Source organism: Xyrauchen texanus, chromosome 36, assembly GCF_025860055.1.
Source record: "Xyrauchen texanus isolate HMW12.3.18 chromosome 36, RBS_HiC_50CHRs, whole genome shotgun sequence".
Lineage (NCBI taxonomy): Eukaryota > Metazoa > Chordata > Actinopteri > Cypriniformes > Catostomidae > Xyrauchen > Xyrauchen texanus.
In genome coordinates, this window is record NC_068311.1 from 13,144,927 (window position 1) to 13,172,071 (window position 27,145).

The 27,145-nt window shown below is 36.9% G+C and overlaps 1 protein-coding gene across 1 annotated transcript; it reads left to right on the forward strand.

The window, feature by feature from the left end:
- Window positions 1-26,956, forward strand: LOC127630045 (echinoderm microtubule-associated protein-like 2). Its single transcript, XM_052107445.1, has 22 exons — window positions 1-149; window positions 8,110-8,295; window positions 9,037-9,163; window positions 10,171-10,275; window positions 14,585-14,613; window positions 15,296-15,425; window positions 15,810-15,959; window positions 18,308-18,377; window positions 18,629-18,739; window positions 18,919-19,014; window positions 19,786-19,920; window positions 20,867-20,966; window positions 21,192-21,346; window positions 21,671-21,796; window positions 21,883-22,014; window positions 22,228-22,295; window positions 22,750-22,838; window positions 23,008-23,105; window positions 23,250-23,337; window positions 23,420-23,515; window positions 23,789-23,919; window positions 25,694-26,956. Exons 1-22 carry the CDS (start codon window positions 80-82, stop codon window positions 25,817-25,819), a joined length of 2,418 nt encoding a protein of 805 aa, XP_051963405.1. The 5' UTR covers window positions 1-79; the 3' UTR covers window positions 25,820-26,956.
- The last annotated feature ends 189 nt before the right edge of the window (window positions 26,957-27,145 follow it).

A 27,145-nucleotide genomic window follows, 5' to 3' on the forward strand; every position in this document is an offset into this window, starting at 1 on the left:
GTTATTAAAAAAAAAAAAAAAAAAAGAGAAGAAGAAAGAAAGAAAGAAATATTAAGGGATTTGATCAAAAGACAACGACATGTCGGAGCGAGTAGCGTCATGTGGGAACCTGTATGATACAAACAACCTTCTTCTTCGATATTGCATCGGTAAGTTTGGCAGGGACTTGACTGAATGTACAATAAATGCGCGCGAGAGAGTTTATTTTCGTCCCACGCGCAAATGTGATTGATTCGAATATTGTTTCGAATGTTGCGGGGTTTTGGCATCATGATGCCATTCAGAATGCTACATTAACATTCCCGCAATGTTATGGAATCGACGTAACACAGTGCGTCACTGCCTGCGCGGATACAACAAAAGAAACCGTTTCAGTCCTATTACTGGCGACTATATTTGTTTAAATTACCTATCGGATTTGTATACATGCAAATTACGCACTCCTCTAAAACACATTTTCTTATGATTGCATATCTGCGGCAGGGTGTCAGGTAGTTTCGTCTGTGTAAAGGTAAAAGGAAGAAAATCTACACAGCAATACAGGCTTTTGTATGATGTGAAATATTTTTGTTAACATAAAGTCTATAATTCTTTATGGTTTGACTTCAAGATTGTGTGTTTACATTTTCTAGTTTGATATGAAGTGGGTGCCCCTCATCAACTGCTGGTTTGATTCAGGCCTCATTTCTAAGACAGCACACCTGATTTGGCTTGCTAAATTACTCGGCCTTTGATCATTTCATTCAGCTATGAAAAATGTGTTAGAGAAAAGAATGCACTTACTTAATTTATTTTGATACTAACATATTAATCTAATCTAGTGTATAATATTGCCTCTCTCAGAAGAAAATGTAGCTATAGGTAAAAGTTTTGTATCCCTGCTGATGGTTATGTCTTGATGATATGTGAGTTTACCAAAGCCCTTAATCGTAGATATATAGTTACAGACGATGTAAGCATTAGGAAACATTACTCAAGCTGTGTTTATATATGGAGCACATTTAAAAATGACAGATGCTTGAGCCAAAGTGCTGTACATCTTTGGGAATTACAAGGAATTATTTCCAAGCTATTGGGAATACAAAATTGAATTAATTTACTGAAAAACGACTATCAAAATGCATAGTAAGACAAAAACAAAAAAGCTAAATATTATGTGATTAAATATGAAAGATAAATACATAAAAATGCATGAAGCACAATATAAAGGCATTTCAACAATAAAAAATTAACATGTTCATTTCACATCACTGAAGATTTTTTATTAAATTGAGTATTATCACTATGGAGTCTTCATGCTAGCAGCCATTGTACACAGCTTATATAGATATACAACCTATACTGTTATATCTTACAGTATTGTCTTCTCATAGAAATTACTATTCAAAATTGTTTTTGTGAATTACTGGGTCCCTCAAGGACAAAAATCTGAGCTGAAGTATCAGTGGCTCTACATCCCACTGTCATTACATTGTGGTCCTTGTTTGGGTTTTCCTGTAGGTTTATTTCTGTGACAGATGATTTGGCTGAACAACAGATGGATGGGACATCATCATGTGATGAACAACAGATGTCATCATATGATGAGGCTGTAGTCTGGTGTGTCAGAGAGAATATCAGTCCATGCTGTACAGCCCCATTAGTGCACATCAAACAAAACATGGTACATGCTCTGTCATGGGTCTGTGTCTACTCTTTAGGTCCAGGGTCTTCAACCCTTGGGGGTCTATGGTCTGTTTTCTTAAAAAAAAAATATGTTTATGACATTTCTAACAATTTGAATGCACATCAACCAGGGCTGGATTGGTAATCTGGCATACCGGGCATTTTCCCTGTGGGAAGACGCACTTTGGGGCCGATCAGGGGTGGACTGGCCATCAGGAGTACCGGGCCAGTTTCTATTTAAAATCTTGGGCCGATTTGTTTTCCCAGTCCACCCCTGACATCAACTAATGATCTGTCTTATTTAGGGGTCCATGGGTTGCCAGAGAGTCTGGATGAGGGGGTCCCTGGGTCTGTAATGTTTGGAAAAAGCCTGGTTTAGATTGATTTTAGATGTTGGATCTTATAATCTGAGATTTTATGTTTGGACATGACAGTAGCAATTTGACTGTTACAGCAAAAATCCCTAATGTGAATAGAAGTGAATCAGATTGTAAGAAAACAAGCATACACCCCAGGGATTTAAAACAAGATATTGTATATTGTCAAACAGACGGACACACTTTTTGTGTGCTATTGGAGAGGCTGGTCAGTGCACTTCCTGGTAGTGCCTAGCCAATGCATCAGACAGGTCTGGAGTCCAGCCAACCCTCTCTCTCCAACAACAGCACCACCAGCAGTTTTTACCGCATTGGAGACGGCAGTGAAGAACAGTGTCCTGTTACAAACATCACCCTTGTCTTTATTCACAGCACAGAGTGGTAAAGTATGGGGGAGGGTGCGCAAGGGAGGTCCAGAAACTGGATCAATCATCCAGCAAGCCAGGGGAAGGTGGGACATTGAAGCCTTGGCCGGGAAGGCATTTAACACTTTAGAAAACCGCTAGAGAGCTACAGCAGATCAGGCTGTCTGAGTGGGTGATTGACAGGCAGACATTGTACTGGCTGGAATGGCAGGTAGGAGTGGAAATACAAGCACAGTGGATTCAATGAATATTTCAGCTGGATCGGTCACTGAGCATCCCGTTTCCTCCAGATGGCTTTTGTCTTTCAGCATCCCTATACCTTCATCTTCAATCTCCCATCCTCTCCTCTCCTGTCCTCTACCCTCCCTCTCTTACCTTTTACTTTTGCCTCCCATCTCATTTGACTTTTATTATTGCAGTTGGCATTCTTGCCACCTGCTTATGGTACTTTACTACTGTGATCTCAGTGTGTTTAGTTTAGGTGCAGGCATTAAAAGAAGTTGATTTGATATGCGCACTTATTGTGCAGCCCGTTGCATTACCCTTGGGACTGAGATAATCAAGAACTGTGAAATATGATATTTAGAAAATGTTTATTTGACGGGGAGTGTAACGGGATTACGTATTTAAAATACTAAATATTAGTAACTGTATTCCACTACAGTTACAATTTAAATATTTGGTAATCAGAATACAGTTACATTCAAAAAGTATTTTGATTACTTAAGTAACTTGTTCCATTTAATATTTAGACTTTTCACATGGAAAACATTTTAAATATAAATTATGCAATCCAAGGAGCATTTGAACAGCGGTAAAAAAAATTTTTAAGTTTGAAGTAAGTTTGGAGCAGCAGAAATAGAAATAAACCATGTTTTTTTTTTTATCAAATACATGTTACATCATATATTTTTTTTCTCTTTTGAGACTTTTGATATTAGGGCAAACATCTTATTCTTCATGAGAATTTTTTAATAGTTTTTCTGTAACAATATCTCAAAATCCTTAAAACAAGAGCAGTGTGCTTAATCTTGTTTTAGAAACAACACTGCATAAGATATTTAGGTTTTTCAGAGAATGTATTTTTAACATGTGTGTTTTGTCTTACTGTACTGGCAGAGTTTTTATAGTCAAAACAAGTGAAAAAATCTGTCAGTGCTGAAGAAGTAATCCAAAGTATTTAGATTACGTTACTAACCTTGAGTAATCTAACAGAATATGTTACAAATTAAATTTTCAGCATGTATTCTGTAATCTGTTGTGGAATACATTTTAAAAGGAACCCTGCCGACCCTACAAATATTGATTTACCAGCCTACAGTAACACAAAATTTAGCCTAAAAATTCAATATAATTTATCGTCAAATATGGTGTTTGACTGCTGATCTTAAGAAATGACAGCCAGAGGAGAGTCACGTGATGCCATGCGAGGAGCGGACGTGTGAATGGCAAGCTCTGCGCACTTTACTAATTTTATTACTATTCTTAACTGTTCTAGGAAGACAATATGTCAAAAAATTCAAAATCCTCACACTCTGGTGATATTAAAAGACACTTACGTACTCTGGCTGATTCCCCAGAGCAACAGACCAAAAGCCCAGGACTCAATTCGGACGGTGAACTGAAAGAAGTCCAGCTTGACTTGATGAGTATGTCGGCAATGCTGGAGAAAGTCGTTGCAGATTTGGAGGATCTTGCTGTAATACGTTGATCGATTACTTCCATGGAGATGAAATTCACTGAGTTGGTTACAAGGTTGTTGGACGTCAATGGACAGAATGATTATCTGGAGTCATCGGAGAGGGAATTAACTGCTAATCAGCTAGCGACCAAGGTGGATTTGGAACACATTTAGGAAAAACTGGAGGATTTGGAGAATCGCAATCGACGAAACAACATTCGAATTGTTGGAATTCCTGAGTATGAGAATGGCCGAGATATGGTGAAATTCTTAGACAAGCTCTTCCCGAGTCTGCTTGACATAACAGGCCATAAGATTGAAATTGAGCGAGCTCACAGAGTCCCGGCTCGTAGATCCATGGAGGGGGAGACAGGCCCCCATCAATTCTGGCCAAATCTCTGAGATCATCTTGTGTTGCGTGAGGCGAGGAGTAAAGGAAAGCTGTCTTGGAAAAACCACAACATTTTCTTGTTCCCAGACCAACACCAATGGAAGATCGCTTTTGCACTGATGTTTCCGGCCAAACTGTGAATAGATGCTAAGGATGGCCGCAAAGTATTTACATGTCTACAGCAAGCGATGTTCTTCATAAAAACATTGGAGTGAGTAAGCCATTTGGTGTTTCTCATGTGGCCCCCAAGTGAACTTGACTTGCTAAATATACACTTGACTGTCTGAGGAAGCTGGACGTTTCTTTTTGTGTTGGTTCCGCCTAGCGGCTGGAGTTTGTTTTATGATATAGTGAACCAAAAGTGTGTAAGCCCCCTAGAGCAGCATTGACGCTTCACAGGATGTGTAAAAATCTTAGTCTTACAGATATTTGGAGACTTTGGAACCCATCTGGTAGAGACAATACATTTTTTATCAGTCAATAAGATTTATTCTAGAATAGATTTTTTTTTAAGTCCCTCATTTCATCTGTTGTTGATTGTTCATTTGGAAACATCTTAGTCTCAGATCATGCCCTGGTGAGTTTAGAGGTATTGTCACATACGGAGAAAAAGAAATCGTTGGCACTTTAATGTTTCCCTTTTACAAAATCCTGATTTCCATACAGTCAATTGGTCTAAATCTGAAGCTTTGGCTCTGACAGCATACTGCCCAGTAACTGCTTTCCAGCCAGGTATCTTCCAGTGGCCCAAACAGGGCATTAAGTATTTGGGCATTTTATTCTCAGCAACTTTGTTTGATTTGTTTAGTTAATTTTGACCCCTTAATTAAAAGGTTTTTGAGCGATGTGGACAGCAGGGCTACATTACATTTATCTATGATTGGGAAGGTTAGTTTTATTAAAATTTATTGTATTTCAAAATTTAGCTACATGTTACAGTCTCTCCCTGTAGATGTCCCACTCTCTAATTTCAAGCAATTTGATAGTATAGCGAAGTCCTTCATTTGGAATGGTAATCATCCCAGATTACATTTTAATAAATTACATCGGCCACTTGACAAAGTTGGGAAAGGCCTACACAAGATTTTGTTTTATTATGCATTCGTTCTCAGACATTTGGCTCATTGGTTGCTTCCACCTGAGAGAGCCCCTCCCTGGTTTTATATTGAACAGAAAGTTTTGCCCATTATTTTTATTTTTTATTTTGCCATTACAAAGCCTTTCTATTAAACTTAACCGGAGTAGTTGAGTCACACCCCGTAATCTCGCATTTGCATGCGGTATGGACAAAAGTGTCCAGAGTGTTTAATTCGGACATTTATTTAAATGTTGCTTCGGGCATATGGCTTAACCATAAATTAAATATTAAAAGGTCTTTCTGCTGGTCAGAGTGGATTGTGAGGGGGTTTACTACACTCGGTGACCTATATGAAAGGGGTGTAGATCTTTTGGAAATTTGATTCAACACTTTTAGATTAGATTCCCAATCTAGGTTTGAATGTGAAATTAGTCATTGTATATGTGTTGGGTTTTTCTTTGTGGTGTATATATGAATCAATAAAAAAAATGAATAACACAAAAAAAAGAAATGACAGCCAGATGAGCCAAAATAGCGTAAACTTTGATTGAAAGTCTTTAACTTCAACAACAAAAGATACATGGAACATGATTTTCTCCTTCCTCCTCCCTTTCAAAAGTTCATACTATAAGTATATTTAGTTTACTATACAAACTATATTTGACTATGTATGCTACTGTATATGGTTTTGTATTTCTGCTGTTAAAGCAATAGTTCACCCAAAAATTTTACTTTACTCACCCTCATGCCATCCCAGATGTGTGTGAATTTCTTCCTACTGCTGAACACAAATTAAGATTTTTAGAAGAATATTTCAGCTTTGTATGTCACTACAAAGCAAGTGAATGGTGGCCAGAAATGTGAAGGTCCAAAAAGCATATAAAGGCAGCATAAAAGTAATTAAAATGACTCCAGTGGTTAAATCCATATCTTCAGAATTTATATAATCGGTTTAGGTAAAAAACTGTTAAATATTTAAGTCCTTTTGTTGTTCTATAAATCTCCACTTTCATTTCCACATTCTTCTTTTGTTTTTGGTGATTTACAATCTTCATGCATATCGCCACTTACTGGCAGGGAGGCAAGGCAAGTTTATTTATATAGCACATTTCATACACAATGGTAATTCAAAGTGCTTTACTTAGAAGAGATTAAAATAAGAATAAAAAAAAAATAAGCATAATTGAAACAGTTTAGAATATAAAATAAAATACAGTACAAACAGTCAGACACACAGTGCTCATTCAGTAAATGCACAGCTAAACAGATGTGTTTTGAGTCTGTATTTGAAAGTGACTACTGTAGGAGCACATCTGATCTCTTCTGGAAGCTGGTTCCAGCTGCGGCTGGCATAATAGCTAAAAGCAGACTCTCCTTGCTTAGAGTGAACCCTTGGTATTTCTAGCTGATGTGATCCTAATGATCTGAGTGATCTGTTGGGTTTATATTCGGTGAGCATATCTGCAATATATTGAGGTCCTAGCCCATTGAGTGATTTATATACCAGTAATAATACTTTAAAATCATTCCTAAATGTAACTGGGAGCCAGTGTAAAGACCTGAGGACTGGTGTGATATTTTCTGGTTCTGCTCAGAATCCTGGCAGCAGCATTCTGTATGAGCTGCAACTGTCTTATGGTCTTTTTGGGAAGGCCAGTGAGGAGTCCATTACAATAATCCACCCTGCTGGTGATGAAAGCATGCACAAGTTTTTCTAGGTCTTGACTGGAAACAAAGCTTGATTTTTTGTTGTTTGACCCCTAACGTCAAGGTATGCATTCACCTTGAGAACTTCATCTTTGTTTCCACACGCAATGACTTCAGTTTTGTCTTTGTCTTTGAGGAGACTTTATAGTAAAAAATTACTTAAATATTGATCTGTTTTTCACCCACACCTATCATATCACTTCTAAAGACATGGTCATGTGCCTTATGTCATTTTTGGACCTTCAAAGTTCTGGCCACCATTAATTTTCATTGTATGGACCTACAAGTTTGAGATGTTCTTCTAGAAATCGTCATTCTTTTCAGCAGAAGAAAGTCATACATGTCTGGGATAACATAAGGCTAAGTAAATGATTAGAGAGTTTTTATTTTTATAACAACCATATCAGAACAGACCTGTGACCTGTTTTTGAGTCACTACCCTTGAGAACTACTGATATAAATTGTTTGATAATTTATTGATATGTACAATTTATTTTGGTTAATCACGTAATCTTTCTCACAGATATTTTGACATAATATCTCACAATAAAACTGGCTTACACCTTTATTTGATGTGGTGGCTTTTCACACAAAATCCATCATTTAGATTAGGAAGATTCTTAAGCAACTTAGCGTTCATACATTTCATTTGTAGTTGTGTTCCCTAGGATTCAAACCGATGGTCGTGGTGTTGCCCTAATGCCATATGCTTTACCATTTAAACCACAGGAACACAGTTCCTATGATAAACATGCTAAATGCTAATAATAAAATGGCATCCAATTTCAACACTATACTGTATCTGTCTGTTTCCCTTATTTTCTCTCTCTCTCTGTTGTGTGCAGATGATAACGTATCATCTGGCAGTGGGATGGAGATGGATGACCGTCTATCTCACCTAGAGCAGAGGGTGCAGCTGCAGGAGGATGAGATTCAGCTGCTGAAGGCAGCATTGGCAGATGCTCTGAGACGGCTGGGCTGCTGTGAGGAGATCACGCAGGCCAGCAGCAAGAAAGGGGGACCCACTAAAGGTCAGAACTCCATCATGTCTATCAGTTTAAACCAAGGTCTGTAATACCTAGGGGAGAGCTCTCATTTAGTATTCCCATTCCAGCTTTAGTAGCTGATGGCACGGCAAGAACACACACAGTCCCAAGCACTTTACTAAGGCTATCCTGAGCTCTGATGAAAGGTAGCAGACAGGAATTTAATTTCAGCACTCCAGTTACTGGCAAAACATTTACTATAATTAAATATGTGTGATTTATATGTTTCTTGGAATAAATAAATAAATAAATAATCGGAATACATGGCTACTTTTGAATGGTCATCAATTGAGAATGATAATATTTGCCCACTGAAAGATATAATCACGCCATCTACCAGCAGGGGTTAACTGTACCACATAAGCCAACCAAGCCCATTATTATCACATTGAAAGTGTGGCAATGTCCACACCACAATAATTAGAGCCTATTTTTTAATCATAGAGGTCAACCAGGTCTTTGTACTTTGCTTAGAGCCAAAGCAACAGCCAATTGGAAGATTGGAGGGCAACCTGTGATACCTTTCTCAAGTTTACATTATTGATAGAACATAGCAAGGTTCTTAACTATTAAGTTGTCTTCATCTCAAAACCTACAGGGATGTAATGTAATATGTAAATGAGTGTTTCCAATGTTAAGTTGCCATAAAAAGATTCCATGTGGGAGGTGAATTTCATTTGCATGTCATCTCACCTGAGATCCTTTGTTTATTCATTTTTGTTTTAGTTCGGCAGATACTGCAAGCTCTGCCATCCAAGCCTCTTACCAATGGCTATGTCCAGACCAAACGCTTGAGTGGCTATCCCTCCTCTCCCTCCTCTCCTAAGAAGGAGATGTTGATATCTATCAAAAGGTGAGAGATATATGCAGGATGTCTGAACATTATTTAGTGCATATTATCAATACACATTTTGTTAATGTAGTTTTATTGGAAGGCATTCTGGCATCAGATGTGAAAATAGCATTAGAGTGTTAAAAAAATCGTCATTGTTTTTACACCTCTATTTCTTTAGTTATTTAACAAAATATGTGCAGTATTGCTATTTGACCTGAGGGTGGCAGTATACAGTAAAACAAATGTTTTGATAATTAAGTAGTATGTTACATTGTTCCATGACCTCAATATGTTACATGTTTAAACAAGTGGCATCCAGTTGCAGGTACTCTATAATAAAAAAAAATTAAAAAAATGTTGATTTTTCATTGTTTAATTCTAATTTTGTGTTGGCAGTCTGATCAAATAACAAGTAAAGAAGGAGATTGTTGCGTTTCACGCGTCACACTAAAAATGGAAGGTCAACTTGAGCACATTGCATTGTGGAATACAGTATTCCATGCCATCAAAGTGTTCTGTTGTATGTGCCCATTTAAGCAGATGTTGGTCATCCCATTCCATGCATACTAAAAAATGTGCATTCTGCAGAACATATTGAAGTAATATGGTATGCTTTTCTGAACATTTCTCAGCCTTTGTTTTTATACTAGGATTCCACATACTGACTACTACATCTGTATACTATGTACTGCATGCCTTCTTTTTGAAATGGTACACAATTCTGCACACCGAATGTAATAAAATGTGCACAGTATTCAGATATGTTGCATTATTTGTATTATTGTATGCTATTGTTAACACCGCAAACATCTGAACGGCTTTGAAGATAATACCTCAAGGCAGGTGAAGTCTTAAAAGAGTTGCTCAGTATTCAATGCTAAAACCATGACTGTATTATGATATCAGCCAAGACCAAGGTCTGCATTGTTCTCTCTCAACTTCTCCTATTTCTTTGATGTCTTTGATATCTCATTGTGTGCCTCACCTGTTCTGTTCAATCTCATGTTCTTGTCTCTGTGTATCAGGAAGAGCATGTCCACAGAGCGTCTATCCACAGTGAAGAAGGAGATGGCAGACTCCCGCAGCAGAGCCACCACATCCAGCAGCTCAACCTGCGGAAAAAGAGACAGGTAATCACACCGATTGCAAGAATGCATCACATTTCTCTTGTACTGACATTTCTGCAGTGTATACTGTAGTGTCTACTATCTGTGATTACACTGCTCTCTGGAATATGACCACTACAACTTTCAGTTTTATTGATGATTTGATTGACAATTGTCCCTGGCAACCCAACTCCTTCACTCCCTCCTAAACTTCTGTATGGTCTCTGTCTTATCGCAAGAATTAATTTCTACACGAAAGATAATGTTATGTCCATTTATTTACTTATTTGCTAAGTAGCCATTTAGTAGTAGTATAATGTATTATATATATACACTATATATGTATAGTCGGTCTTAATTTATGGACCCTTTGACAATAGCTCAGTATAGTCATCTCACTCTTTTTCACCTAACTAAAGTGCACTAAACTATTGTAAATAATTTTTCTAGAAACTGATATGGTGTATTGAAAACAGGTGTATTATTTCTATTCTTCTCAAGATGTTGGGTCAAGACAGACAAAAATAGAGACTGTGTCTATGCCTCCATGTCTAATTAGATGACAACATCTGCCCTTTGGTCAGAGAGACACTCAGCACTTATTAGGTTTCCATTATGTGCTGTGTTGTTCCTCATTAAAAAATATATTATATTTGAATAGAAAGTGATATATTCACTTCTAGAGGTGCATTGTTGTGGATGCACAAAGGAGGCTTAGGAAGAATGAACAAATAGTCATTAATATTTTAGGATGTGTTTGAATTGAGTTCCAGGAAAGACATTAAACCTGATATTCAGGGTATACAGCAGTGTTATTGAACGAGATACTAACAGAGCTGTATAGCCACCAGTATTTCCCACCACTAGAAAATTCTCATTAAAGGAATATTCCAGGTTCAATAGAAGTTAAGCTCAATCAACAGCATTTGTGGAATAATGTTCATAATTTTATAAAGCAATAACATTAAATCTTCTGTTAAAACCTGTTTCATTTGAGCTCTAAAGTTGTTTGAATTGTCATTTTTACTGTTGTTTTAGGGTTTGTTTTACATTACATTAAAATGTCTATAACTTTACACATGAAAAAGCCAGTAAGTGTTTTTTTCCACACTTAAATCATGTTAACCCTCATAGTGTTTACATCTTGGGTTATACTTTTGAAACGGTGAGTATTTTAACATTTACGGATTGGCCCCATTCACTTCCATTGTAAGTGCCTCACTGTAACTCAGATTTTTGCTTCTTTTTTAAAGAAAAGTACAAGTCAAAATTTAATTTTGTGGTAATCAACATTATTCCACATGCTGTTGATTGAGCTTAACATGTATTGACCCCAGAATATTCTTAAAAAATGTAACAAGCAAAATCCAGTAGTGACTTCACTTGTATTATCAGTTTGTACTTTATTATTATTATCATGGTGTTTCAGGCAAAGCATGTGAAATGCATTGCACTGGGTCAGAAATGTGTTTTTTTTTTAATCAACATAAAGGTATGAGGTTAAAATTCATAGGAATCTGTAAGGGAAATTGTATCTTATCATTAAGCCTTATTACTGGTCATCATTTCTTTATCATTTTAATTCCCTTTTTTCCCATTAGTAGTTCATAATTCAATAGTCATTTAATGGTCCTGCAGTGTGACAAAGGAATATTTAAATTAAAATTACAAATATTCAATTTAGTCTCTCAGTTGCTGAGGTTCTAAAAGCTGCATTCATTTTAAATGGGTAAAAAATAGTTTTGCATGTCAAAGCCCAGGACATGTCAACTTCCCAAAAGTAATTTATGTACACACATACTGAATAGAGAAATATTAAAGCTTGTCGCCATATTTCTTTGTTGTTAGTGATCTAAACCACAAACAAATGAAAACTTTAAGTTTATAAATGGTTAACGTTTAGTTCAAACAAGTTTCCCCAATGAGCATCTGCAGGGTGTTTGTGCAGTAGATAATCTGTCTTGATAGGAGTGTTTTATAGGTGGCTTCCTGATTGGTTAAGACCGTGCAGGCAGTTGGTTGACACGTTCACCACTGAAACAGTGTTGACCACATTGTGCATGATGTTACAGCATTAAGCACGTGGGGGAGTGGTTACCCAGAATGGGGATGTCATGTTTAGTGAGGAAGTGTTCTGTCATTGGCTAGTTAGGTCTATATTCTTGCAGAGCTGAAGTTAACTCAAACAAGGAACTGAGTCTTTTGCCTGACGGTTCTCCAAATTCCAGCTAGCTCTTGAACTACATAACGGAAAAACACCATGAAGAGGTCGACAAGGTAACAGCCTTTGTGTTTAACTCTTTCTTGCCATCAAAAGACAAAGTTTTGTTAGCTTTCTTTGTAGGTAAGTTTGGTTATGGAGTGGTTGGTTTCATCTTCCTACAACAAAGCAAACAGAGTTAGGCAAACATAATGTTTTCAACAGCATCCTTTTGAAAATGCAGGCACAGACTTTTGTTGATAAAGTGTGCACACCTGTAATGAGTTCATGGTATGAATGTATTTTCTTTGTACTTCAAAAGGATATATGTTAAAAGATTCTTATTGGTAAATGTTAAACGTTTTAGATCCAGAGTTCACCTTCCTGTTTCATGGTTTATCCAGTTTTATTTGTTTATTCTTATTGCACTGAAGGATTTGTGCATGAGTCATCTTGCAAAAACTTGCATATTTTCATCTGGCTTTGATTGCTGTCTGTATTGTCAAAACAAAAGATGGTTATTGATTTCCCAACTTCTACTGAAGTTGAAGCATGCCATATATAAACAACATTTTTACTAATTGGCTCAGCCCATTGCTTATTTGGCATTCTGTGCAGATTGTCACTAAGCCATGTGTATTTAACATGGAACCCACCCACTGTAACACACACACACACACACACATAGCTTTGAAGGCAAATTAGAGTGAGTGCTCTACTGCAGGAAGGGGAATGGTTAGCAGAACATCATGTCCATTGAATGCATGCAAATGTTTTTAATGGAAGCTGTCAGTGATTGACTTATTTAAAGACTTTAATAATCCGTTAAACTGTATACTATGCAAATCTTGTGTGTTGATTTCTGCATAAAATGCATGCATTGTCAAATCGAAACATCTTGCTAGCACTGTCTATGGTATGGATGGATGAGTGCATAGTCTGTGCATTAGTAGCTAGTATTAGTATGGCTCTCATTTCCTTCGCGGTCCCACACATTAGTGGTACACAAATGTACAGCATTATATTGAGTGTTGTACACAACATAGAGTGCTTGGTGGCAAATTGGATTTTTACAGTAGGCATATCTGCTAATAGGAAAATGGCTTTGTTGCCACGTCAGCTAACATTTTGTCTCAACCTAAAATCAGGCATGTAGATCCATTTATAAATATAATTATTTTAATTTATACAGTTAGGCATAATGTTTCTGTGTGAATGTCATGTTATTTGTATCCCACACCACTCTGAAAAGGATGAGGCTTGCCTTGGTGTTGACTGCTTTGGTTTAAGCTTTCCTTTAATGAAGGTTTTGGATGGCTTCAGCAGTATTGTCAGGACACAGGCAGAGAATTGTGGGGCTTTTTTCTATTCAACGCCACCCACAATCATTCTGTCTCTTCTTTACATAACAGCCTTTGCTTTGCCCTGCACTGTAGAGAAGGTTAGTTCTTCAAACCAAGGACAATATTTGCCATCCAATTCACACACTCCCCATTAGTGTACATGAATTTCACACTCCTTTTCCAGCAAATTCCTTATATCAATACTGGATTGACAGATCTAATTTATCAGTGGTGTATATGTTGCTGTCTGAAACAAGCTGTCAATCAAACCAGTCTTACATCAGCACACAGGAAGTGGAAGGGTGTGTGGTTAGGAAAAGCTTATACAAAATGTGTGCTGATTCCAAATGCACACAACTTTGTTTTGCACTTCATTTTGTATTTTATTTCATTAATTTCATCTACATTCTTTGCAAGTTTGTGCAAGTGCATGGTTGTTTTTGGAACCCCCCCCCCCCCCCATCCTTCCCAAATCTTTTGATTTGTGTCTTGCACACTGCTCTGAAACTGCCTGTATTGAAGTTGATAGCAGTTTTGGGTGACCCTCTTCATCTGTCACTTTAACTCAGTGTTCTCGTCACTGCACAGCTGAATAAGTGAGGCCATATGAAAGCAGGGTCGAAAATAAAGACTGAGCTCACTGAATTATTCTTCCTCACACAAGAAGAATGTCAAAGAAAACAAACAAAACTTTCCCATTTTGTTTAACTTATGGGGCCATTTTTGGCTTAAATTTGCAATTTGGTCCATGAATTTATGAATTAAAAGCTTATTTTTCTTTTTCTTTCAGCAAAACCAAAGAGTGCACTTTCAATGCTGGTAAGTTTTCATACAGTGTTTTCTATTCTGAAGTCATATAATGCAAAGTAAAAGTGTTTTATTGTTCATTTGAACATTATAAAGGCCAAGACAAATTACAAGTTGTCCTTATCTAGGCAAATATCATTGTTACTATTGCTCATGATTTGAACAAACCGCTGGCTGACAATAATTATTACATTTCAGCGTTTGTGATGTGCTGTTACTTTTCAAACTAATTTAACTTTTATTTGGACAATAGAGCAGGTGAAAAAACCCACTTTGCATTGTGGTGGGGAGTTTTACATAGGCAAGCACCAATCACATTTTCTTCAGAAAACTTTAGAAGTATAGATTTTAATTGTAACATTACAGTTTTGCTTTTCCAGAGGCAGAAATTTGTTTTTATCTGGATGCATGTATTAGGCCTAGTTTGTTTAACTGTTGTTAGTTCAGAGAGACACTTAGCCTTGTGTAATGGGAGAAGACTCTCAAATTACTCTGACTGGATCCGGTTATTTTCTACATTACAGATGATAACCATTTTAGTTTGATATAATACATCTAAGAGTGGTTTAAAAGAAGCATGTTGGTTTCTAATTGAACATTGATCTCTCCATAGGGACACAATGATTTAAAAAAAATCATAATTTAACAAACCAAATGACTAATGCTTGCATCTGTTTCTGTCCCTCTTGAACAGATGATGGTTATGTGAGAATGTTCTTAAGAGGGCGTCCAATCACCATGCATATTCCAGACCAGCTGAGGGGCAGCTACAGCCTTGATCAAAAGGTGGCGCTGCCAGAAAGAAAGCTAAAGCTTCAATGGGTGTATCCTTGTATTTCCCTGAAATGTGAATGTTATTAAACTGAATGTTACTAATGAATAATTTAATTGCAGTTCAAATCCAAATATATAAATATTTGATCGCATCTCTAAACACTTTGTTTTTTTGGATATGTTTGACGGGCTTCTAGATTGAAGTCTGTTTTTCAATAATTAGCACAATGCAGAATTTTAATTATAGGTCATTTCTGAAGTGGATTTGTTTAATAATTAAATGCATCACTGACTTTTAATTAACTTTAAGCTCATCTTCTAAATTACTTGAACTGAAACAGAATTGACCCCTGGCAAGAGTGGGAAAATGCAACACTAATTAAAGAGCACATAAGTCCTTGGCAAACTTTACATTTCTTAACACACTCCATTAGGTACGGTTATAGGGGCAGAGACTGTCGTTCCAACCTCTACTTGCTGCCGACGGGAGAGATTGTGTACTTCAATGCTTCTGTAGTGGTGCTCTACAATGTAGGGGAGCAGCAACAACGACACTATCTGGGCCATAATGATGATGTCAAGTGGTAAATATACAAATTATAAGCAATTGGGCTGAGCTGTCTGCATTTGCTATGTAAATAGAGTTTAATATATTCAGTGGCCCCCAAAATTATTTGGACACTTAAGCTGCACTTAAAAAAAATGTATTCCATTTATATATCCCACACTTTTAATGCAAAACATTTCACAAAAATAAGTTTGTTAGGTGTAAAGTGATAAAACAATATAAACTCAGCAAAAAAAGAAACCCCTTTTTTAGGATTGTCTTTTATTAAGATAATTTTGTAAAAATCCAAATAATTTAACAGATCTTTATTGTATAGGTTTAAACAATGTTTTCTATGCTTGTTTAATGAACCATAAACAATTAATGAACATGCACCTGTGGCTGGTCGTTAAGACACTAACAGCTTACAGATAGTAGGCAATTAAGGTCACAGTTATGAAAAACTCCAAAAGAAAGATGCCCATGGTCCCTTTTCATCTGCATGAATGTGCCTTAGGCATGCTGCATGGAGGCATGAAGACTGCAAATGTGGCCAGGGCAATAAATTGCAATGTCCATACAGTGAAATGCCTAAGACAGCACTACAGGGAGACCGGAATGGCAGCTGATCGTCCTCACAGTGGCAGACCAAATGTAACAACACCTGAACAGGATTGGTACATCCAAATATCACACCTGTGGGACCGGTACAGGATGGCAACAACAACTGCCCAAGTTACACCAGGAATTCACAATCCCTCCATCAGTGCTCAGACTGTCTGCAATAGGCTGAAAGGCTTGACTGAGGGCTTGTAGGCCTGTTGTATGGCAGGTCTTTATCAGACATCACAGGCAACAACGTCACCTATGGGCACAAACTCACCTTCGCTGGACCAGACAAGACTGGTAAAAAGTGTTCTTCACTGACGAGTTGCAGTTTTGTGTCACCAGGGGTGATGGTCGGACTCGCGTTTATTGTCAAAGGAATGAACATTACACCGAGGCCTGTACTCTGGAGCGGGATTGATTCAGAGGTGGAGGGTCTTTCATGGTCTGGGGTGGTGTGTCACAGCATCATCGGACTGAGGTTGTTGTCATTGCAGGCAATCTCAACGCTGTGCATTACAGGGAAGACACCATTTGTGGTACCCTTCTTGCAGGCTCATCCTGACATGACCCTCCAGCATGACAATGCCACCAGCCATACTGCTCATTCTGTGCATGATTTCCTGTAAGACGGGAATGTCAGTGTTCAGCTTCAGTGTTTTTTTTAAGTAAACTATTGAGAGATAGAAATAAAATTTTCAATCTGTGATGTCACACAGGGAACATAGTCATGTATGCAGATTACTCTCAAACGAGGTCATTGTTTAAAGGTCCATAAATGTTATCAATGTGCTTATCATCGAAGTGAGAAAACACATTGTACAACTGTCTGTCATGCAACAAAAAAAGCCAATGTACGCAGGAAGTGTTTCAAGTTTCTCAGCAAATTTGCATTTTTAGAGTCAGATCTGCCTTCGGTTAACAGAGTGTTATCTTCAAGATAAGCAAATCTGCCAGTATATTCAAATAAACCTGCAATCAATATCTGATTTGAAATTTGTTTTGCCTTCTGTTTTCTCTTGTTTTGTGGCTGCTAGGCAATGCTAATGCTTTTGATACAGTAATACAGTTCACTTAGAAGTATAATTCTGTTACCATTTACTCACCCACTTATCCAACATTCTTTTTGTGGAACCTGAAAGGAGAAGTTTAGCAGTATGTCCAATCTGCTCTTTTCTATATAATGGATGTGGACCAGGGCTGCCAACCTCCAAAAGGACACAAAACACCATAAAAGCATTAAAAGTAGCCAGTATTACTTGTGAGCTATATTCAAAATCTTCTGAAGAAAGACCATAGCTTTTGTGAGGAACAGACTGAAATTTAGTAAAAAAAAAAAAAAAAACAATCTTGCTTTACAGTTGTCACCATTCACTTTTATTTTATGGAAAAGAGCTATGTGAACATTCAGCTGATAGTAACTAATTTTGTGTTTCACGCTTGAATGTTAGTTTTGAAACTCATAAGGCAAGATGCCAGAATTTTCTTTTTTGGATAAACTATTCTTTTAACCATTCAAAACTTTACATCAGCACAGCAAACATGCTATTTGTTGTAAAACTAGCATATTAGAATTTGTTGCTAATTAAAATAATGCTGATGAATATGCAAAAGGATGTCTGGAATGCTGTCTCTTGACTTTTGAAATCTCTATGCTGCAAAACCGTCACAGTCTTCTGCTTTTTCTGGGATCAAACTGCATTTGTTTTCACTTCCCTGGAGAGAGAGATTGGAAATCTTTTCTGACTAGCACTGATCCTGACAATGTTCTCTTTGCAGTTTGGCCATCCATCCAGACATGGTTACCATAGCAACAGGACAAGTTGCAGGAACATCCAAAGATGGCAAAGTAAAGTTAACATTTACATTCTTTAGGAGTATAAAAATGTGTTGACCTTGTGGCTTTAACCAACACTCCAAGACAAATCCCTAGGATACTCCTCGTTATCTCAGTCCATGTTAGATACTCAATTTGCATTTAGTGCATTAGTATTGCCATTTTCAGTGCAATCAGAACTATCCCTAATGTGTATCAGATAAGATCTTAGACAAATATGTCTAATTGTGTTCTCATAACTTCTAATCTTTTTTTCCCATAAGCCTTTGCAGCCTCATGTCCGTGTCTGGGACTCTGTCAGTTTAAATACCCTACATATGATTGGGATGGGTGTGTTCGACCGCGCTGTCACCTGTGTTGCCTTCTCCAAATCGGTAAGGGTCTTACCATTTTAGATTCTTGATAAATGATCTGTGCAGTTTATTGTTGCTAGTATTTGCTCTAAAATATACACAAAGTGCACAAATTGGTATACACAATGAGTATTTGAATACTTTTGAATGACTGAATGAACAATGTGTTTTACATAGCTTTAATATCTCTCCCTTCTCAGAATGGTGGTACTCATTTGTGTGCGGTTGATGATGCAAATGACCACATTTTGTCTGTTTGGGACTGGCAGAAAGAAAAACTACTGGCGGAGGTTAAGGTGAGACTGGGCGCCTTGCATGCTTTATAGTTTTTTTTTAAGTTAATAAAAAGCAGTATTGCTGGCCTTAACTGTACAATTTCCCAGCATAGTGAGGCTTGTGTGTTACAGTATGTCTTTTTATACTGTACACTTGATGTTTCTTATAACAGGAATTTTTTGTTCACAGTATTTGATTGTTCACAGACAAAGTGGTTTAAAACCCTGGTAGTACAACACATGACGTCTGTTTGACGTGCATTTTTATCTGAAGGATTTAATTTCAACATGATATATAAAAGTCAACATGATATCAAAATTGACAATGAAAATAGTTGCATGTTATTCAAAATTAAATTAAATAAAAATGTGTCTTCATAATCTTTCATCAAAATGCACTTGCTCTCTCAAGTGACTTTCCTTTTTGGCTGATGTCTCCCAGTTCTTATTTCTAAACCACAAGGCTACAGCCGATCAATTCATGACAGATAAAATCAAGTCTCGCCCAACATATTTTCCCTGTTTTACTCAATAAATTGGGTTGCAAATGCTTTTTCATATTAAATTTAAAGCATTTGGTTTTCTGCAACACATTCCAAAACGCTGAAACATTAACTGTCAGATGTTTAGAACAACTTTCAGCAGATGTTTCCCACTACTTTAAGATGTTTATCAGATGTTTTTACAAAAATCATATAAGCTTTCAGAAGGATGTGCTCTCACATTTTGCCACTTCCTTTTAGAGGAAAAAAAATAAAGGAAAACAAAGATTTTGTCAAATTTACTTTGCAGTGTTCCAACGACTCTGTGCTTGGTGCTGTCTTCCACCCCATTGAAGCCAACCTGATTGTCACCTGTGGAAAATCTCATCTCAACTTTTGGACAACGGAAGGGAATACTCTTACAAAGCGCCAGGGACTGTTTGAGGTTTATATCATTAACTTGTAATAATCTGAAACAATGTCAGTTGAGTGTTATCTTTGGACTTATTGGGCCTTATCAACAGTGTTGGGTGTAATCCAATTACAAAGTAATTTTTTACTGTAATCTTAATGTAGTGTAATGCATTACCTTTTAATTTCTTGTAATCAGATTACTGTTATTGACTTTCAATTAATTTAATTATTGTTAAGTACCTTACGGGGTTACCCTATAATGTATTAATGTATTATTTATGTAGAATACATGAATTATGGCCCTGTAGCCAGTCATTGTGAAGGAGAAATGTGAGGTGCTAAGTGTGACTTGTGTGTAACAATAACTTGAGTTGAAAGGTTTTTAAGAACGTAATTTTAAAATTAAAGTAATTAGTTCTGTGATTTAAAGTAATCAGATTATAGAATTTTAGAGAAATAATTCGTGATTTGAATTGGACAGGGTTGGGAGGGTTACTTTTACAATTTATTCCACTACAGATTACAAAAGACATACTGTAAAATGTAATTTGTAATGTAATCCGTTAGATTAGCATAAAGGTAAACGTTCACATGACAATTTAAACTAGGTTTATATCTATTTCTGTTGCCCCAAACTCACTTCAAGCGTACTTCTGTCTGCCCGTATGAATGTAACACATCATAACCAAGTGTTTCACCGCTGTTCAAACGCTCTTTGAATGGCATCATTTATATTTATAAATGTTTTCCATGTGAAGAGACTAAATATTAAATGAATTAATGACAATAAAATGCAAAGTAATCTAAATACATTTTGAATGTAACTTTATTCTGATTACCAATTATTTGAAGTGTTACTGTAGTGATATACAGTTACTAATATTTTGTATTTTAAATGCGTTACATGTTTCTTGAATAAGGCCCACTTTCAGTATGCAAACAATTTTTTTTACTCTTATTTTTTGGTTTGATTTCAGAAACATGAAAAACCGAAGTATGTACTGTGTGTTGCTTTTGCTGAGAATGGCGATGCAATCACTGGGGATTCTAGCGGAAACATCTATATCTGGGCTAAAGGTCAGGAAATAATTATGCCATTTATACATTTAAAGTGTTTCTTTACTCTGATTAACTCATGCAGATGCCAGTTTGTAAGTTTGAAATGTATGACATTTGTAAGTAATCCTATTGTTTATGTTCAGGCACAGACAAAACAGTTCATACAATGTATTTGATTGCTGTTGGTGGAGATACTCACTAACTTTATGGTGACTGATTTGATGATGAACTTTTGATTTAAAGGTGGAAACCGGATCAGCCAGGTGGTTTCAGGAGCCCATGAGGGTGGGATCTTCTCTCTATGTGTGCTGAAGGACGGAACGCTGGTATCTGGTGGAGGAAAAGACCGCAAAGTGCTGCTTTGGGACCATGATTACCGTAAAAAGAGTGAGATTGAGGTATAATTATTGTTTTCTTATTCTTACATAACAATTCTTTGAAATTCAAGAATACGTAACTCTCATAATAAAATCCAGAGAGCAGAGCAGAGTGGAATTGCATACTCATATTGAAGGTGACATATGGAAGCAATAATTTTATTGTTTTGAAAGAACATTGTGGATGTGTGTTATCATAGTACTGAAATGCATTGCAGGCATTGAATTTGACTTCTTTATTAGATCTAGCAGCATCAGTGACACTCAATTTAGAACAATGTGTACAAATCCTTTTGTTGCCGAGATGCACAGATTAGATTCTTATCATTTCCTCTGCATAATCAGGTTCCTGAGGCTTTTGGCCCTGTCCGCACTTTAGCAGAGGGAAAACTAGACGAGCTGTTTGTGGGAACAACCCGAAACGCTATTCTACGGGGCTCTTTCTCTGGTACCCTCACACCAGTTGTTCAGGTATGAATGGAAAAGTGATACTAGATTTTATCTTGAGATGGAGTTGCCGTTCTAACCCTGGTCTCTATGTATTCTCTCAATGAAAGGGTCACACTGATGAGTTGTGGGGCCTGGATGTGCATCCCAGTACTGAGCAGTTTGTGACATGTGGTCAAGACAAGCAGGTCTATCTCTGGGACACCTGCTCCCATCTGCCTCTATGGAGCAAGACCATTGAGGTTATTGTGAACACCAACTAACTTTTCAAATGGAAAAATCTTACAAATATTTTCTCCTCTGTTTGTGGAAGATTAATTTTTTTGTGGAAATGGAAAAGTGTCTATTGTGTTTACATTGACTTTTGGGACCAAATAACATTTTTAGACTGGAGTTTTGTCTTTGTATGTGCATTTGAATGTTAATTTGATCATTTTTGTTTGGGGGTGCTCCAGGACCCTGGACGTTCTGTCAGCTTTCATCCCAGTAGCAATGTGCTTGCTGTGGGCACCATGACGGGAAGGTAAGTTTGCTCATGGGAACTTCACAATGAGGTTGTACCTGTGACCTCAAGAGCTGACAGCTGATGTAATCCAATATAATTAAAACCTAAATATACAATCAGTAACTTTTTGTTTGTTGTGATAGTGCTCTTCATTCAGTAATGGTTAAATTATTCTTGGAACAAGGGTATCCAATAATAGAGTTAGTGAGATGTGAGAGTAGTATTCGACTTTTCAAATGATCGGTTAATAAAACCGCTTTTATTAGGTTACTGATATGGCTGAAGTCTTTTCATGTGAGCCTAAATTATTTTATCACATTTCGAAAGTACTAGCCATTTCTTTATTATAATAAAATTGAATCAGGGAAACAAATACAATTAGAATGTTCACTTCTGAACTGCAAATTTAAAGATGTAGTATTGATTAATTTCATGACTGCTTAAATTGTGCCAAACCTGTTACTTGTTCTAGGTGGTTGGTGCTGGACACTGCCACACAGGATGTAGTATCTATGCATACAGATGGGAATGAAATCATCTCCGTCGTTAAATATTCTCCAGGTGTGTTCAATGTTTTTTCCGCTTTGAGCCTTTAGTCATGTCTTATCCTTCATTCACTGTCTGACTGTTTCTTGGCTTTTGTTTTTAAACTTACTTCAGCCAAGTATATGAAACATACAGTATGTGCCCAAGAATCACTACTCGCGTCCTCTTTCTTTCTCTCTCATAGATGGGGCTTACCTGGCTGTTGGTTCCCATGACAACTTTGTTTACATGTATTCTGTTACTGAGAACGGCAGAAAATACAGCCGTGTTGGCAAATGCACTGTGAGTTCTATAAGGAAACAAACAAATTCATGTTATTTTCAAACATTTGGTTTTAATTCCAAAGCAGATTTAAACCATATTCACGAGTCCTGACCAAAGAGATCAGTTAGCATTTAGTTAATATTCTATTCCTTGTATTTTTAGGGACACTCCAGTTTTGTCACTCACCTCGACTGGTCCACCGACAGCCAGTTTATTGTAACCAACTCAGGGGACTATGAGATCTTATACTGTAAGTTGTTTTATTAGCATACACTTGTGGCAGCTCAGATTGTATTGTCTTACTGGCCTGTGTCTTGTGTCCTGTTAAAAAGGGGAAGCATCCAGTGGGAAGCATATAACTAGTGCAGAGGCAGTGCGTAACCAAGAGTGGGCCACCTCCACCTGTGTGCTGGGTTTCAGCGTGTTTGGTGAGTCACGTCTTGCACATGAAGTCAATTTAAAACCATCAAACCATTTTATTATCATCGAATTATTTGTTACGGAAACTGCTGTGAAATATTGAAGTGATGTCTTGTAACATACTTTTTAATTATTTTTACTACAGTAACTGTTTAGTTTTTTGCATTGCATTTATTTTGTGGTTTTTCTTTTGTCTGTCTTTTTTTTGTGTGTGTCTGTGTTTTTCTTGTTTGTTTTGTCTTCGCTTTTGTGTGTGTCATTTTTGTTTTGCTTTGTTCTAGGCATCTGGCCAGATGGTGCTGATGGTACAGACATTAATGCTGTATGCAAGTCACATGACAACAAACTCCTTGCCTCAGCTGACGATTTTGGCAAAGTGCACTTGTTTTCTAACCCCTGTTCCCAGCTAAGGGTGAGATTCTTAAAATAATTTCAATCCTAGCCATTAGCGACCCTTTTTTTTTTTTTTTTTTTTTACATTCAACTCGTTCCACTTATTATTCAAGCTCAAACCCACTGAAACAATATGTGGTGTCCTTACATTATTCCACCACAAGGCGGCACCCTAAAACAATGTTGATTATAATATTCTAAATAAGAACGATTTATCTTAATATTTAGACTTATTGCAGATACAAATCAAAATAGAAATGTTATTTTATAATGTTGTGTTGTTGAAAAACATCATGAAGGAGAGGTATGGAAACCACTATCTACATGCCATTTACACAGTACTAAAAAACTAATGATACTTTTTTCTTTTTTTTTTAAATCAAAGTAAAATTTAAAAAAAAAAAATCAAGAGTCATGGCTTTTTGACATACAATTTGTCATCATACAAAACACACAATATCTTCTCTACCCTTATCTTTTGATTGCCAACTTCTCTGGCTCTTCTGGAACAAGTTGTTTGGTCAATTTGTCTTGAATTTGCAATTCGTGCTATTACACGCATGTTCACCTATAGTGCTCATAATTTACACAATCTGTCACACTGCTGGTGCGCACTAATGCTAATGTTACCTTTGGTTTGGCACTACATTAATTGGCATTTCTGCCCCAATGGGTCTCAATGAGGACTCGTTGCAGTACCATATTTGATTAAAGATTTCCATTGGAAAACTGAGGGGCACTGTGGATTTCAGGGGGGGGCAGCAGGTTTGACTCTTAAATAAGGTCTGCCATACCTGCCCATATCCACCTTATTTTGCAGCTAAACTTGGGCACTGCCGTTATCAACCTTGAATGTGGACCACTTCCTGTATCAGCCACTTTCGGCTATTTTAGCGATACAAAAATATTACAATATGCTGCTTTATATTACAGGTTGGCAATATATGTTGTCTTATTATTATTATTATTATTATTATTATCATTAATTATAATTTTCATATACTCATTGGTTTTGTACTCATATCATTTTACCATATATTGAATTTTGCCATCGTTTAATCATACAATGTTGCACAGGCAGAATGGACAGTCCTCTGTGCCATCTGACACGCCTCCACAAATATACACAAACATCAGAGAGCAGAACGCCACTGGGAAAATGCTGCTTTAACTTTCTTTGCACCACATAATGCATCTTGGCAAATTAATAAACACATTTTACTCTCCATTCTTGTCAGAGATCATTCTCTATTTCTTAGTGGCGCATAGTAAACAGACACGCAGATCTCCCATTCAATATAGCTTATGAAAATAAGCGTTGAAAATAAACAAATAAAGGCATCATCATAGGTCTTGAAGGTACATATGAATGGAGGTTTACATGGAGACAAGAAACACTGCATCATCCCGATCTCAGTAAAGAAGCAGATTTTATTACCATCTCTTCAAAAAAACACAAGTGAATGATTTACTTGTTTACTATAAATGCAGAAGTTAGAAAAATATCCAACATTAGGCCGTCATTCTGCTGTACATCCTTTGGTTTTGTGATAGTTTATAAACCTTTAGCACTAAATTCTGGTATTATTGTCCTTCTATTTATTTACATTGCGGTCAATAACAGCAGATCTTATACACATTCGACTGAAATGCAGTCACTGCTAACTTCCGCATTACTAAATAAGGTGGATAGACCAGCTGCGCCTTGTCCTAGCCCTAGTGATATTGTACATGGTTTTTCTCAATCAGATCATCCAGCGTTTAATTTTTTTCGATCCTCTTTTTATCCTCAGGCCCCCAGTCATGCCTATGGTGGGCATAGCAGCCATGTGACCAACGTTGCCTTTCTCCATGACGACAGTCATCTAATTTCTACTGGTGGAAAGGACACCAGTGTTCTTCAATGGATGCTTGCTTAGTCATGTCTGAGCAATCCTGCTGCAACTCCATTGTGGACTCCTGCCCATTAGAGGGCATCACTGCTGTGCCTAATTTCCTATATTACTGTCCAGTTTGCCTGTACTGTGTACTATGTTATGGGGGGAGGTTTCATGAACTGCTGGCATGGGGCCAGTTTTGTCTTTTGTCAAGAAGTAATTAATGTGATGGTTTGAGGGGTGGAAGCTGAGCTTTAATTAGTGCTAATGGGCAACCTCTTGTCTGAAGTGAAATGTGCACTTTTGCTAAAGCACCACTAGAAAGAGCTCTGCTCCAAGAAAGAAGCATGTTCTTAGCTGTTGACACTATTTAAGCCTACTTAAAGAGTTTTAGCTGCTATTTGTGTTGCCCATGCCTTTAGAAATAATATAATGCTGTCACTTAGTGGAAGTTATTTTTTTAATAATGGAAGTGCATAATGTTGTGGCACTTAGCTTTTGACACATATCTAGGGGTGAGCTTAAGCTGTGCTTTGCCTTTTATTTGTTATTAAAGTTTCTCATATGCCTGTGTTTTTCCCCCAAAATTTGTCTTTGCAATCTAGCAACACATTTCAAGAGAAATTGATTTACATTTGCCCATAAAGTACAACAACTTTGCATGACATACTAGGACACAGCACACTTAAATTAACACCTTTTCCTGTTCAAAGCACTGGATAAAATGCAAGTATCAATGTGTGCATATAAAAGTGGTTGGCATATATACATTTTTCAATGGCCAGTGCAGAAATATATATATATATATACAATATAGTTGCTTAATACCATAATAAACATTATATTCTATCAGCTATGACCTATATTAACAAAATGACTGGAGCACTGCTCTGTTGCTGTTCTTCTTTACATGGCCTTGCTCTTGTATCTCCTAGTAGAAGCTTATTCATGAGTGTTTACAGTATTGACAGCCAACAGTTTTATGGAGACAGACATAAAGGTCATAAGTTAAAACCTTAGAACATAAACAACCTCTAGCGTCATCTACAATTTCAAGATATTGACATTCAGAACATTACCTCTGTATTGTGCATCTCCAGCCCTGTTCTGGCATTACTTGTAATTTCATGATAGTTAATTGGAATTAAAGTGTTCATTCATAGTACTTTTTCTCAATGCCCTTTAAGTTTTATTCAATATCTGGGTACATAAATAGACTCCTATAATTGCTCGAGAGACATTAATTGCTTTCTGCAGTTGCAAAAGTTGAAATCGCAGAACATCTGCCCTTCCATTCCTTCCTTCCTTTACTCTAATCATAAGTGTCTTTGGAATAGAAAGGCATAAGTGCCAGAAATTTCCTTTACA

Coding starts and splice junctions, on each gene's coding strand:
- LOC127630045 (XM_052107445.1), top strand. CDS start 80: ATGTCGGAGCGAGTAGCGTCATGTGGGAACCTGTATGATACAAACAAC. Junction 14,614..15,295: donor AGAGTGCACTTTCAATGCTG/GTAAGTTTTCAT, acceptor CCTCTTGAACAG/ATGATGGTTATGTGAGAATG. Junction 18,740..18,918: donor GTGTTGCCTTCTCCAAATCG/GTAAGGGTCTTA, acceptor CTCCCTTCTCAG/AATGGTGGTACTCATTTGTG.